The sequence below is a fragment of the Neovison vison genome, chromosome 1 (assembly GCF_020171115.1).
Source record: "Neovison vison isolate M4711 chromosome 1, ASM_NN_V1, whole genome shotgun sequence".
NCBI classification, from domain to species: Eukaryota; Metazoa; Chordata; class Mammalia; order Carnivora; family Mustelidae; genus Neogale; species Neogale vison.
This window is the reverse complement of record NC_058091.1, coordinates 255,829,009-255,845,496: the sequence shown is the minus strand read 5'-3', so window position 1 is coordinate 255,845,496 and position 16,488 is coordinate 255,829,009. Positions and strand designations below refer to the sequence as shown.

Genomic DNA, 16,488 nt, shown 5'->3' with positions numbered 1-16,488 from the left:
CAAATAAATAAAACTTTACCAAAAAAGACTGATTGTTAATACACTAAATAAATAAAAAGTCCATGAGGGTATAATGGTACACAAAAGAAAGGAGGAGAAACAGGGATGGCCTCTGTGAATGCTAGCTAATAAATGTAGACAGAGTGACAGAAAACCACAATTTTGTAACTCCTATTGTAATAACTGACTTCAGGATCAGGATGCTAAAACCATTTGGGGCGCCTGGGTGGCACAGATGGTTAAGCCTCTGCTTTCAGCTCAGGTCATGATCCCAGGGTCCTGGGATTGAGTCCCACATCAGGCTCCTTGCTCAGCGAGGAACCTGCTTCTCCCTCTCCCTCTGCTGCTCCCCCTGCTTGTACTCTCTCTCTCTCTGTCAAATAAATAAATAAAATCCTTTAAAAAAAAAAAAAAAAAAGGATGCTAAAACCACTGGGTGAAATGTTGTAATGGATAAAGCATAGGATATTTACAAGGTTCCAAAATACTGTCCCATTAATTCCTTTCTAAAAGCAGTGGATAAAATTGTACCTTTATAAATGAGAGACCTGGCTATTGTCACCTTAGCCAAGGGATCAAATTTAACATAGCTCATAATGGGATAACCTGTCATCAAGTGCCTCCCAACATGACTCAATGCAAAGTAAGTATACTTCACCTACGATGAAGCATTCTTGTCAGAATGTTTAACCTGGTTGCAATCAAGGCTCTCACCTAACTTCCAGTTTACAGTAAGTACAGTAGCTAGAGAGACAAGTTAAATGACACCATGAGGAAATAAACAAATGAAGAACATCCTGGAGGACAAGTGAGCTGGACTCTACAAAAACAATCAATGCCAGGAGAGGAGGGGAAAGGCCAGAGAGAATGTGCCAAATGAAAAGAAACTGAAGAGATATAATAACCAGACACAATGGATGTATTCTGTTTGAATCCTGGCCTTTAAAACAAAATCGGGGGGGGGGGAGCATGCCAGAAAAGACATTCTTGGGACAATTAGGAAAATCTAACTGAATATTTGATATTACATTATGGAATTATTTTAATTTTTTCAGACATAAAAATAGTATTATGGTTTTATATATGAAATAGAAATGACTACATATACTGTGTGATTATATATCTATATATACCTATATGTACCTGGTTCTGTGTGTGTGTGTGTGTGTGTGTGTGTTTGGTTTTAGAGAGAGAGAGCCTATACTTATTCTTAGGAGACAGTGCTGGAATATTTAAAGGGTGAAGCATCATCCTTGCAACTTATTATCAAATTTTTTAACAACCACAAAGGATATGTATTTGAGGAGAGAAGAACAGAAGATGAGAGAGAAAGAGGAAGAAGGGAGGAAAGTGGCAAATAAGAAAAGGAGGAATGGAGGCATGGTGCAGAGAAATAATACAAATATGGCAAAACTCTAACAACTGTTGAGTCTAGGTGGAAAGCCTATACAAGTGTTTGTTGTACTGGGTTTCCCCCAACTCTTCTGTATATATATGAAAATTTTCATTAAAAAAATTATGGGGCGGGGGGAGAAGCACAACTAAAAGAAAAAATATCAGCTTGAAATCCACATAACACCATGAGAGTATCAGGGAAAAAAGAATATTATCAAACAAAGTCTTAAGAGTATATACTGCAGCAGTACAACTGGAGGGCAATGTGGCAATGTCTATCAGATTTTTTTTTTTTTTTAAAGATTTTATTTATTTATTTATTTGACAGAGAGAGATCACAAGCAGGCAGAGAGGCAGGCAGAGAGAGAGGAGGAAGCAGGCTCCCTGCTGAACAGAGAGCCCGATGCGGGCCTCGATCTCAGGACCCTGAGATCATGACCTGAGCCGAAGGCAGCGGCTTAACCCACTGAGCCACCCAGGCGCCCTGTCTATCAGATTTTTTAAAAGCATCTATCTAATGAACTTTACTCCTAGGAAACTTTCCTGAAGATAAACTTCTCCACATGTAAAATGACACAATACATTAAGTTATTCTTTACAGCATTAGATGTAATAGCAAAAGACTGGCCATAACCTGTACATGTATCAGTCCAGACTGGTTTAACAAATTATAGCACCTACAATAAATCAGCATGCATCTTTTAAATTATCTCTTCAAAAAATATGGGTGCTCTTTGGGAACTGATATGAAACATAACCATGTCATGCTTTACACTAAAAAAAATTCAAGGTGCAGAAGAAATGTACAGCACACAGACATATACATGAAAGCTACACAAAAATATGGTTGAATAGCTGGAGTCAGAGGGAACAGGAGACCTGCCGACTTTTTTTTTTAGTCTACTCCCTTTTGTACTTTATGAATTTTGTAGCATACACATATACAATGTATCCTAAAAACCTTTTTGTTAAGTACTGATTTACTGTAGCTATAATGAACTCCTCATATCTCCATGCTTTCATTACCAAAACCAGGCATTACAGATCACCTGGGAATTAGGGCCTGAAGTCAGTGTGTAAGGTAAAAATAGCCTACAATAAACATCTGCCTTACAAATCCCTTAAATACACGCCACACTAGACTGACACACCATATCAGTAATTCCAACACAGCTAATATTCACTCCATTTGAACAGTTCACTGTTTCTTCAACTGACTAGTATACAAAACAGCTGGCTTGTCCTTTGGCCTCATGTTGTGATATTAAAAATGTCTTTAAAATACCATAATCACACTTATCTCAGCTAGATGAACAGCAGTCAAGAATTGAGACAGGCTGAGAAAAGAGCAAATTTTCATTTCTCATGTCACACTTGATCCACAACCTTCACTGTTCAGGTTACTTTTCCCTTGCTTTGGTCACGAGATGTACGGAAATTAATTTGCTTAAATGTCCATAAGATACATAGTGACAATGTGGAGTTTTAAAAAACACATTTCAAAAACTGTACCTCCGTTAATTAAACAAACCATTATAGTAAAAAAAAAAAAAAAAAAAAAAAGGCAAATCATAACCCAAACATAATGGGCTAATTTGCAGACTGGGAACATACTGTAATGGACTATCCAGATTCAGATGAAAAGGAAAGTGGTAACACTGCTTGATCACTACCACATATGATCTCATAAGGTCATGTGAACTTACAGTCCATGTCTTTATGTTAGCATTCCCATACACCGATACATAGATTCCTCAATCTACACTCAGAGAAATCTTAAAAATCTACTGAGTAAAGTGAGCTACCAGTGGAGCAAAATAAAAGTTCCCAAATCTTTCTCTCTCCCCCTGCTTTCTCTGATGCTCATATTCCTACTAGATACTTCTCAAAGAGAATTCACGACACACAACTCAAACTCATTATAAATTAAATTCATTCTTTTACCCTCTACCTCTCCCACGCACTGTATGCCCTTCTTCTATATTCCTCATCTTGGAAAAGATAGTAAACATCCATCTTGGTGCCCAAGGCAAAAATCTAAAATTCATACTATAGTCCATCCATCACCTACTCCAATAATCAATCCTCAAGTTCTGTAGATCCTACCACCTACATCTTTTCTTAGGTCCAATCCACCTTCATCATGCCCACCATCAATGCTTTGGTTTGCCTTCCTCATTGCTCACTTGAACTAACTGGTCTCCCTGCCTTCAGTCTCTCTAATCCACTTTGCACACACCTGAAAAGTTAACTTCCTAAAAGAGAAATTTGGCTATGGTACTCTTTCTTCCTTCAGAACAGAAGAACAAGAGTGAGTCACAAAGTAATGATATAGCAAGCTAAAAACAAGCTCATTCACTAACATGATAAAATCCAAAGAGAATGTACCACCGAGTTTATTTTTTATGAGTATGTTCTTATTCTACCCCACACTACATAACCAAATTAAATACGCCAATACAACTGTTTTGGTCTATAGACTACATGGAAGCAAAAAAAATCTGACTGTCTGCCTTCTTAGAGTCAAAAATGAATACAAAATGAATCACAGCAGTGATAAAGGCATTTATTTCCTTCAGTTTTCTGAAGGGAAATGAAGGGTTTCCCAGACCTATGAAGTCAAGAATGCATTCAAGCTGAAATGTACTAACTTGTCTAAAAGTGAATGCCTTAATCTGAAAAGGTTTGGGGAAGTTAAAAGCAAAGAGAGAAGGATGCCTAGGTGGCTCAATCGGTTAAGCATCTGCCTTCGGCTCAGGTCATGATCCCAGGGTCCTGGGAATGAGTTCTGCATCCAGCTCCTTGCTCAGCGAGGAGCCTGCTTCTCCCTCTGCCTGTCGCTCCTCCTGTCTGTGCTCTCTCTCTCTCTCTGACAAATAAATAAATCTTTAAAAGGGAGGGGAGGGGCAAGGAAAGAAGTTGAAGAGGTTCAGCCATAGGGAAAAACCACCCATCCCTACAATAAGCTGAATGAGGTTGTCTCAGTCCCAGTCCAGCAAATATCTCACTTTTCTGGTTGAGTCCATGCTAACTATACAATCTGACCTGAGAGGTCAAGTCTATACACATAAGAACAGTATTTCAGGCATTTGGCTTGAGTCTTCAGGTCCCTCTAACTCGGTTTCTTACTGAAAACTTAAACTGGTATATTAATTAGGACTAGTAACCAAATCTACCTATCAAAAAGGTTTGTATTAATCATACCAACATGCACATACCATTATAAACTAGTAGAGTGGAATTCTGGAATTTACTTATCAGTCTTGCACAGCTGGTTAATACTGGCCATACCTGGGATGAGGCGTTGCTTTGAACATGCTGACCAAATCAGATTTCTTGGGGTTTAAAACCAATGAACAGACCCAGGATAAAGGTAAATTCTAAAACTGCACATGTGGCTATTTAAATTAAATAAAATTTAAAATTCAGGTCCTCAGTTACAGAGCCATATTTCAAAACAGCCACATGTGACTAGTGGCTACCATACTAAAGAGCAGAGATACTGAACATTTTCATTACCATAGAAGTTCTACTGGACAGTAATGTTCTGGAGGATAGCCTCCAACAAACCCTACTGTGAATCCACCTTGGGTAACAGCCTGATAGTCTTGAATGACTAACACGGAACTGATATCTAGACTGTTTTCTACCAAAGGTCAGAAGTAGATACTCGACACAACTGTTTCCTTTTCCTTTGCAGTGATTTCAGTTTTAGCCCTCAGTATTTCCACCCCTCTTCTTATCACTGGATGACACTCGATACTAGAGACAATACAGCACAGACTTTAGAAGCACACTCTCTGAAGCCAGATTGCCTGGATTCATACCTATCTTTGTCTCTTCCTAGACATGAGACCTTGGACACGTTATTTAATTACTCTATCATTCAGTTTCCTCATCAGTAAATACATAATGGTACCTTGAGTTACTACGAATATAAAAAGTTTATACATATGAAGTGCTTGTAATTGGGCTCGACACAGAGTAAGTTTATGATAAAAAGACTTTTTTTTTTTTAAGATTAAAGGAAATGGATAATCTGGAGAGTATATTAAATACCAAAAAGGGATGCCTGGGTGGCTCAGCTGGTTAAGCCACTGCCTTCAGCTCAGGTCATGATCCCAGGGTCCTGGGATAAAGTCCTGGCTCGGGCTCCTCGCTCAGCAGGGAGCCTGCTTCTCTCTCTGCCTCTTGCCTGCCACTCTGCCTGCCTCTCTCTCTCTCTCTCTCTCTGACAAATAAATAAATAAATAAATAAGCTCTTTTTAAAAAAAATAAATACATACCCCCCAAAAAGTCATGTTTTCAAGAGAGCTGCCTGCCAATGTAAGGCAGCTTTGTTACTCGTAAGGCTAACAAAGCACAGGTCAAAAGAAGTCCACATAATAAGCTACTGAGCTATTTAAATAACCAATAAAAACTAAGGAGGCACTGAGAAGATACAGGTTCAAGTTCACTAGAGCATATGATACTTCCCTGTATACACCATGTTTTGACATTTAAATGCACTGTCTCTCTTTTACTCCCTAAGTTACCTTTATGTTCACTTGATATACTGACTGAAGATCTTGTAATTTCTTCACCAAGCAGAAAGACCACAAGATATAAAAATACCATGCCAAACAATGATCTATCATGTGTTTTCCAAGTGGAAACCCTTTATGGAAAACCACACCTTGCTCTTGCAGATGGGCAATTTGAAAATCCAGAAGATGAAGTTCAAACTTCAGCAAATGCAGTCACATGGAAAGAGCCAGAATTTTGGAAACATAAAGACTCAAGCCTAAAGCGTGGCTTTGCCATTTACTAGCTGTATGATCCAGAGCAACTTGCACTTACTTAATGCTTATGAGCTTCATTTCACTAACTATAAAATATAAGGTTATAGCATGTGCCAACTGAGGAAGAAATATATGTGAAGAGCCTCTAACAGTGCCTGGCACTTACCAAATGTTCAATAAACAGTTGCTACAGTTAATAAATCTTCCTGAGGACTCCAAGAGACCCAAGAATAAAATACCACTACTTTATATGGTAACTACAATAACTATTTTGACCTGGTATTAGGTATAAACCATGAGATAATACCTTAAAATTATCACCTGTTTTCCATATTTTCAAGCTATGCCCCAAACAAACTTCCCTTGTTTACTGTACCCCCATCTGACTATAACTATAAACCATTTGGGCCTACAATAAAAATAACTGCACTTCTTACACTAAAACAAAGTGTCTACTAGAAATTCTTCCAGACACCATCACTAATCCATCCCAAACATGAACACTATAAATATCTAACATTTCTTCCTTTCTCTATCAATGGAAAAAAGTGAAGAAATTCGTTTTTTAAGTTTCTTTCAGTGAGTTGAGTTTCACATAACAAAACAATACAGGGTAATTGCTTACCTGGACAATATTTTGTACTTCAGATCCACCAATCCAGAATGAATGGGGGTATTCCCTTTCAGACTAGTCTGAGAAAAGACAGCAGTCAAGCAGCTTCCAAGATTCTTTCCGTTTACTGTATCCAGCTTTCTTCAATAAAATCCCAAACATGCACTTCGGTAACTGTTGAAAGACAGAAAGCAATCCATACACCCACCATGGCACCAGCGGCAAAGGACAGCCACCAAGAAATGGAAGGAAGGGTCAATGGAGTGGTGGATCTGAGGCACAGAAAAAAAAGTTACAACCCCTGAGTCAGCTATTCGGGATAAAAGTTCTGCAGCAGCATTCCTCACCTCTGTGCTGACAGAAGGATAAGAAATTCTACATGGCAAAGAAGGAAACATCCCTAGTATTAATTTTTACTCATGATAAATATGTAATTCCAAATGAGAGCAGCTAAACACTTACTCTACGACTCACATAAATTGTCTCGGACCATTCGGCTACAATGAACTTCCTTCTCCATTTTCTAAGACAGCTCCACCACCATGACAAAAAATTTGGCACCCAAAATTAATGATATGAGAGGGCTCAAATATATCCCAATAAAGACATTTAGGCATCTAGCAGGACATCTTTTGGTTTGCTACCTTTAAGACATCAAATCTACACATTACCCAAATCTTCAACCCTCAACTGAAATATAGGATGTTTTAGAACACATGGCATATTTTAAGAGTGAACTTCTGATTCAGTAAAGGCCAATCCCCCACAACTGGCTGGTCATTGGGCTAAACTAAGGAAAATTATAAAAAAACACAATTTACTAAATGACACCTTTAAATACATAAGCCCAGTCCACACACTGTATCAACATTCTTATACTACCATACCAACTCTTCCATTAGACTGCAAATATATAAACAAAATATAAGGGAGACAGGAAAAAAGCACTCAACGGGATAACAAATATAAAAACTTCAAAAAGCAATCAAAAAGACTGTTAACTTACTTGGACATAAATTTCCTACCTCCTCAATTGCCACCTTGCCAAAATGTTCCTACAGTAATTATAATACCTACCTTTATTTAAAGACTACTAATAGGCCAGGCCTTTTACACTCATTACTCATATTTAATTCTCAAAAAAATGAGAAGAAATAACTTGCCCCAAATCCCACATCTACTGAGTGGCCAACAAGCCCTGTGGCCTGCCAAGTCTAAGGACCAGAAAGGCCACGACTCCTGGGTTAGAAGAAACCGAGCTTCACCATCAAAGGTCCTGAGTTAATTAATATCAAAATGGAGAAGTAAAATATACCAAAGAGTAAATATTTCAGCCTAGCTGAACTAAAATACAACTGAACCAGTTACACCATCCTGAAAGGGCTAACTCTCCATATCTCGGCACTTAAAAAAACATTTCTTAACAAAGGTTCCCAATATTAATGATAAAACACATTATAATCTTGTCCAAGTAGGGCTTTGTGTTTAGCAGCAAAGACTGCGTCTGTGACAATATCAAATCCAGCTGAAATGGAGGAATTTTTAAATTCCAAGATCTGTCAATAAAAAGTCCACAGGCAGTAACTAAAGATGTTTCGATGTATCACACTGTAGGCAAAGCAACAGGAGTGACTGAAATACCAGCTTATGATTAGCCTCACCACAACGATCATATGGAAGTATCCTAATACCCACAACTTAAAAGAGTTCACATAAGTAAAATCTCAAGTGAAGAACGAGTGCTCAAGCTTCTCCCTTTAAGCGCTATCACCCCGAAGCCCAAAAATAAACTGAAAACCCAGTTTTGATAAAAGCAACTAGTGAGCTATGGGCTAGCAGCTAAGTCCTAAAAGAATGTGCTCCACTTTTCAAAGTATAACTTACTGCCATAACCAAAATGCTGAGCAATTATGGCAAAACACAACCACAATCTGACTAATGGACTCATTTCTGAACCTCCTGAATCACCAAGCCTTTTCCTGTATTACTGTGTTAATTTTCTTCTCTTCCCTTCAAATATTTACTGAATGCCTAACTGGTGGCAGGCTTTATGCTGCTAGAGCTACAAAGCTTAACAGAAGCCAGACCAGAAGTGTTAACGACTGACTTCTTCCTGTCCTCTGCCCCTTTCTCTTTGAGTCTCCCAAGTGATCATTTCACAGAACCAAAATACATTTTATTATTAGTTCCTGAAACTAGTTAAGCATTCTCAATTTAATTCTTAAAAAAATAAAAATTAAAAATGACTTAAGTTCCTTTTTCTCCACAGTAGAGCTCCAACGTAATTTTTTTTCTGTGGCTCTGATGCAAGCTATTAGAATTGTTTCCTATATTCATTATAATTATCATATTTACCCATCTCTGCACTCAAAGACTTTTTTTTTTCATTTTATGTGTTAATATCCCATTGTTTCTACTTTACAGTTTTCCACCCTGTGAAGGTCTTCTTTGTTGACTAACCGTGAGAAGGAATTTCCTAAAAATGCTTCCTGCTGACATCACAGAACCCTGCAATCTTTAAATTTTGTTAAAACAAAATTAAGATCCAGGTTAGAGATACCCTACTGGACTGTCAGGTCTTCCTAGTTTGTCTCTCATTTGCCTACAAAGACAAACTTCCTGTTAGGCAATTGTGATCAGCAGAAACTTAACTGAGGCTAACAAGCACATTCTTGACCGACAGGTTTTTTTCCCCCTTTGTCAACTAATTCATGAACAACAATACAACCCCGGAGGAAATCTTGTATAATACCCACTGCTTATTCTGTTAAAGGTCAAAATCATCAGCTTTGCTAAAACAAGAATAAGAACTGGAAAATCCCAATTTCCTCATCAAAATTAAACCAATCAAACATAAATCACAATGCTCAATTGTAATACAAACTAATCACCAGCCCCCTTCTACCTTCTACTGAACAGGACTGGGTGGATTCTCTCTGTAAGTAGAGTACCCACCCGTCTAATTATGTCTAACTGGCAATACTTAGTAATTGTAACACCACTTCCACTTCCCGAATTTCCAAGATAATACTGATTCTGTACGATTACATCATTTCCCCTAAAGACACCTCATTAAACAGACAGCTAAAAGCGACTCAATGTCAGGCCTCTGCAAAGCTTCACAAATAAATACACGAACAACTAAAGGGTAAAAATCAAAACACCATCTGTCTTGACTGTGCTTCACAAAACCCAGTCCCTGTACTTGTGGGGAAGTCAGTATGGCAAGCAGTTACCAGATAAGCGTCTGCAAGGTGTTTTCACATACATCTCTCTCCCATAATCCTCCCAACAACTTGGAGCAAAACCTACATTTTCTTATTTTTACCGATAACGAAAGCACAGCACAGAAGGTTAACTTTCTTAAGGTCACACAGCCCGCAGGTGATAGGGCTAAGATACAAACTCGGGTGCTTCCCTCTAAAGCCCATACCTTTGCTGCTAAATCATGCTTTTCTAAGGTCACAGGTTCCTCAGAACTTACTGGCTCTTGGCAAGTTCACATCCAAAGATATAAAAGGAATTTGGTTTCCTCAGTACTTTGCTATCAACCACTCTCCCAGATGTGAGTAAATCACTCTGCTGTGTTTAAGTCTGTAAATAATGGTTTTTAAATGTCTAGGGATGTCCATATACCACACACCACCCTCTTCATCTGCTTTACCACTCTTTTTCCTCTATTCATCTACACTTTTGTCTTAAAGTTATCAAAAGGAAATCTTAAAAACATTTCACAGCATGAAAAAAATTACCTCATTAATTAAGTCAATGTTTCTACTGCACACCCAAGGACTCAGCATTTCGAAGGATTCAAAAGACAAGAGCCTCTGGAAAGGAAATTTAAACAGGATCACGAGCTTTTATGATACACAGACGGGTATGATAAGTCCCATAAGAGTTAGGAATAGATTATTATAAGAATTAGTGATACAGGGGAGAATTGCCATACAGACAGACAGCAATAATACACGTCAACAATCAACAAGAAAAGTCGACTCCACATTTACTGAACACGTACCAAAAGAAGGCACTGTGAGTTTATCATTCTACAAGGGACACAGACAGGAAACTGTAACATGAACCCAGAATATGCTAAGTGCCACAAGATAAATACAAAGTGCCAGAATTCATTCATTTCATTTAACAGTGAACATCATGTAGGCAGTGCTATAAAAAAACAAAAATGGCATGTGCCACCATAATGTAAACTGACATCAAAAGAGGTGGCATCTAAACTGTATTTGAAGACAAGACTTTCTCAGTACAGGTGAAGAGAGAATTGCTGAAACTTGACCTAAGCCAATGTGGACAGACAGTCGACTATTAAGTCCCTCCAGTAAACATCAGCAGCCTTCAATACATGGACTTGGTCAGTTAGTATCAGTGCTGACAGAAAAAAAAGGGTGGGGGAAGCATGAGCAAAATCTGAAGAACCCTGGTCTGCCCTTCGGCTGTAATAAAGAATAAGTGAGGAATGGGGGAAGAAAAGCTGGGGCTCTGGAATTGAAACTATTAGGAGTTGAAGTGCTTTCTTTCCCTTAAAGTGTAAACACCACAAGGTGGAACCCAGGAACCTCAAAGCGCAAGATTCATTGGCTCAAACAGCACTACTCAGAGGGCTCTATACCTGACCCTTGAACAACATGGGAGATTAAGAACACTGACAGTCACCTAACAGAAAATCTGCACGTAACTTTTGACTCCCTAAACTTAACTACTAATAGCCTACTGTTGACTGGAAGCCTTATCAATAAGGTGACTAACCAGGTGACTAACACACATTTTGTATTTCATATGCATCATATATTACATTCTCACATAAATTAAGCTAAGGAAAATATTAAGACAATCATAAAGAAGAAAAAAACGTATATTTAAAAAAGTATGTAAAAAATAAGTGGACCCACACAGTTCAAGCCCATGTTGTTCAAGGGTCAAATGGCTGTTATGTGCTGATCTGTGAACCTATATGATAGGCTAGTGATTTCCCTATGCTAGCTCTCTGTTCTCAGGTTAGGGCAATCAAGAACCAAGGGTACCAAGTCATGTTCACAGGATCATGTTTCTCCTTGTCAATTCTGAAGGGACACCTAACCTACTCCAAACCAGCAGCAAAAAATGATGTATTTGAGCTACCTCCTGAGGCAGGTAAATGAGTCTATAAATATTTATGTGGTTTACTTCATTCAGATCCTTCTTAAACCTTGTCTATTTAATCTGCATTTGGTAAATCAGCACATGCTTAGGAGTAGATAAGGATAAGTGATGGTGACAAACTAAGATCCAATTTCCTAGAAGAGTCACTAAATCTTACTTACTCCAGTCAGAAAACCAGTGACAAGAAGGCGGGGGGGGGGGGGGGGGGGGGGGGGTAGGATCCAAAAAGAAAAAGAGAAAAATTTCCATGACTTCACTTGGTTTCTTTCATCTCCTTGGCCTTGTGGCCTGCCCATACTTCAAGAGCTCAAAAAACACAGCACTGGTATCTTACCTTCTTAATAAGGTCCAACGTACTTTACCTATATTACTAAATTCAACAAGTAATACAGCCACTTAGAGATAACACAAAAGGAAAATGAGTCACGTAAGGTCATTGAGCAAAGAGAGGAACCAACCAACAACTAACAATAAACTGCTCATCAATTTGTGTTTGTGGAAGGGGGGTGGGTATGCTCTCACATCCACAGAGTAAGCAGGGCTACCTTTCCTAACCTTGAACATCAGTTTCTGCTATCTTCTAATAGGGAAAACTTACCATCTTTCTCTTTCAATTAACAACTCTGTGAGTGCTTTCTAGTAATGAGCGTCTGAACATCAACTCATATTCCTATTTCAAGCATGGATAAACATCATGTGATACATAATGCAATATTCCTTCTTTCAGTGAAATCCACCATAACAGACATGGCCTGGTAAACTTTGTATATTTCCAATTGGATTCCTACTTTTTTACCTCATTAAAAATAATGCTCATTCTACCAAAGTCAGAAATTTCAAAAACAGTCCCACAAACTAGGTACAATACTCATTCTATATAAGGCCATGAAAGTCATTTGGCAGTTAAATTATTTACTATGAGCAATTATAAATTCAGTTGTCTCAATGAAGAGTTTAGAGTCTATACTCAAGACTGAACCCTTCCTATGAGGTAGGTCAACTGGAGAAGCATTCTTTGTGGACCCAGCCTGAGACAGAGCTACGTAGGAGTCACAAGGGGGGTGGAGGGGCATATTTTGGAGATTTAATTATTAGGCTATCACCAGCTTTATTTCTTAGTAAACTAAAAAAAGTACAAGGGGAAAAAAAGAAAAAGAACCATCATTGGAAGTGGAAGGATGAAGATTAACAAACTGGAGACACCCAAAAAGCCTGTTTCCTATCTTTAATGTAGCACCCTCTGGAATATCAAATGAAAGTTATCCTGTTAACCATTAAGTACCAAACTGGTACAGGCAGCACAATCACAAATATTTGAGTATTGAAGCTAACTCATAAAAATCTAAAAATATTTCATGCTTTAGGCTTTCACCATACCATCAGTTTAACCCGTTCCTCTTTCAATTATGTTATTTTGAAACCAATGTAAAAAGTATTTTTAACCCAGTTTTGGAAACTAATTAAAATTCAGCAAATAAAAAGAGCCATATGCAATTAGCTTTTAAGGCATTATCTTCCTACATCCAATCCTGGATTTACTAAATCAGTTGTTAAATACCTGTGCTATCTACTACACTAAAATAAATGCATATATGGTTATGAAAAGGATTGCCTAAGAGTCTTAACCGGTATACCTCTGAGAGAATATCAAAATCCATATATGAAAAGCTCACTTCAAAATTGATCTCTTTGTTAAATTTTCTGAGAATCCCGGTTTTTAACATCCTTGAAAGGTTGAAATATCTTTTCAGATCATAAATAAGTAAAATCATGTATACTCAAAACTTTTTTAAAAAGTTATGAGCATGGGAAACCAATAAATTTAGGCCAGAGCTTTTTTTTTTTCTTTTTTACTATACAATAAACAATAGTAAATGAAGTACACTGTATTTCTTCTAATTCTTTTGAAAATAAAGACATTTTATTTTTTAAATGAATGGAAATGGAAGGAGCACGGGAACAGCCAATTTCAGGGGCACCAAGTTAGAACTTTTCAATATGAAGTACTCCCCCAGTTGTGAGGACACGTACTGTACATCCATAAGAATTCCAGGAAGAGATTTTCTCCAAAATAGCCCACTACAAAATTTCTAGAACATCAAAACCTTCACTACAATAACAGTTCAATAAATTATACTGAAAAGAAAAAACTACTTAATGATGAAAATCAAATAAAAACTCACACGTGACAATATCTTTTAAAAAGCAAGCACACGTGTGCACACACAAAGCAGAAACGACCAAGGCCTTTTCTTTTCTTTTCTTTTCTTTTCTTTCCTTTTCTTTTTTTTTCCTAAAGAATACTGGAGAAGTCTAGTTCTGTGAATTATACAAAGGACAGCAAATATTAAGCTGTGTGTTTATGCTACTGTACTTCCATTTTTAAAACATGCATCTCAACTCCCCAGATACCATCATCCACAGAAACCATGCAGCTATCCAACAGACTTTCAGTGTCACCATTTATTATTTATAGCATTAAATGGGGGAAGTGGCTCTGATGTCACCAACCCTACCAACTGGAATCACTGACTCAATAAACATTTTCACACTGGAGAAAATCTGACTACGAAAACATTTTACTGGGTTAAGTAGATTCTTTCACCTTTCCTCTCAATCCAGGGGTAGAGGTTGTTACTGTGTTAGGAGAGATACAAAGAAACTGTCAAGGTTTCCACAGGAAGAAACCCTGGGCATGTCCATTTGCTGAGGTAAAGACTTCCTCCCCCCAACTCTCCAGAGCCCAGTTTGATTTCCCCAATGTTCGAACTGGCAGGTAATAGCTGCCATGTTTCTTTTCTTCCACCAAACCATTCATCAAGCAGCAAATTCTTCTCTTCTAGTAACCACCTTCTTACAGTTCTGTTTCTAAAAACCCCTTCTGGCTTCAAGTCGTAAAACGGAAAGCGGTTGGGGTGTCGGTAAGACCGGGAAGTCTGGCATGGCTACCAATGGTCTGTAATAGAAGAGTGATCGCTTTCCGAGGGGCCTAGAATTCTCTCCCTCTTTTCTTTCCTTCCTCTTTTTTTTTTTTTTTAAATACGAAAGAACTGGCGGCAGTGATGAGAAAAACCCTCCCCCCCGCCCAATTTTCCCAAAGCAACGCTGGGAAACATGAAGTTAGGATTTCCCTTTCCTGGGAGATGGAATCCAGAGTACCTGGGGCCTTGCTATGCAAACATCCCTCACCGCGGAGTAGGAAACCCTTTGTCCGAAAAGCCGGACACCACAGGGGCCCGGGAAAGAGGCCCCTTATCCGTCACAGTCTCAAACCCCAGAGCTCCTCACCTCCACCCTAGTAAGGCCTATCCCGGCATCCACACAGCCCTACGTTGGGGAGAGGGTGCTGAGACCCCTGCTAGGACGCGGAGACCGAGGCCCTGATCGATCTCCTCCGTACCCCCCCTCCCACCACCATCTCACTCGGCCTGAGTGGGGCTTGCAAAAGCGGTGCAGGCCTGGGCCGGAGAAATTCAAGGGAAAAAATCCCCTCCTAAGAGAAGAAGAATGAGATGCTAGAGCGAATGTGAGCTAAGGCCACAGCATAATCGAGCGAGGGTCCTTCAAGAGATGGACCCGGATATAGGACAGAGGGAGGAAGGAGAACCGAGGAGCATGGAGGGGGCCGGGCCAGGTCCGGCCTGAGATCTCCAGGGATCCCGAGGAACCGCGCCGGCCCCGAGGCCAGAAAAGCGGAGGGCCCCGGTCCGGACCAAGGCGGTGGGGAAAGGCTGGGGCCGGCCTCGCGCCGGACGTTGAGATGGGCAGGCCCGCCCGGGGCCGGACGGACGGAAGAACGGTCCAGCGGGCCTCACTCACCATGAGCTCGATGGTCTTGTCCTCAATCACCGAGTCGGGCTCCATGGCGGCCCCGGCGGCCCCGCCTCGCTCTCCCCGCGCAGCAGCGAACGGCCCGGGCGGAGGAGGCGACGGCGGAGGCGGTAGAGGCGGAGGCGGCTATCTTAACCACTCTAGCTGCCAGCCCGCCCGGGCCGCCGGCAGCTCCGCCCTCCCCCTCGGCGAACGCAGTACGCAGACCGAGGACTACAGCTCCCAGCAGGCGCCGGGGGCCCCGCAGAGCGTTGTGGGTATGAGAAGTCAACTTCAGGCTAATCTCTCTTGGCAGCCTGAAGCTGAATTCTGAACAAAAGTAGCACTGAACTGTCACTGTGGGACGTGCAAACCTAAAGAATTAAGGGCTCCCCCAAAAAAGGGTCTCGGGCTCTCCACGACTACATATCCCAGAAAGCCCTGCGCGCGGGTTCTCCTTCCGGCTAGTTTCTCCTGACTTCCTGGCAGCCCCAGGCGACTGAGACCGGGACGGAAACTCAGAGGTAACTCTTCACTCGTCAGTGATCCTGCGTGTGAGACCGATTTCCGCACATGCGCAGTGGTTGCCTCAGAGCCTAGTCTGCACCTAGGTAGCGGCACGGTTGGTCAGCGAATGTCTGCGGCTAGGGACAGATGTTCAAGACAGGTGGGTTCTAGATACGTTGGGAGGACTTGGGGCTCAGAAGTGGGAGGGGCCAACAAGCGAAAGAA

General features: G+C 40.1%; 1 protein-coding gene across 4 annotated transcripts in view; it reads right to left on the bottom strand.

Moving 5' to 3' along the window:
* FBXW11 (F-box and WD repeat domain containing 11) overlaps positions 1 to 15,940 on the bottom strand; it is a 122,011-nt gene extending 106,071 nt beyond the window's left edge. For 3 of the 4 annotated variants that reach the window (XM_044229525.1, XM_044229534.1, XM_044229553.1), the window contains exon 1: positions 15,766 to 15,940. In XM_044229525.1, coding sequence (XP_044085460.1) covers positions 15,766 to 15,810 — 45 coding nt within the window. In that variant the 5' untranslated portion in view covers positions 15,811 to 15,940. Of the gene's footprint in view, positions 1 to 6,801; positions 6,964 to 15,765 lie in introns of all 4 variants that reach the window. The other variant, XM_044229543.1, reaches the window with a different exon arrangement.
* Between the last annotated feature and the right edge of the window lie 548 nt (positions 15,941 to 16,488).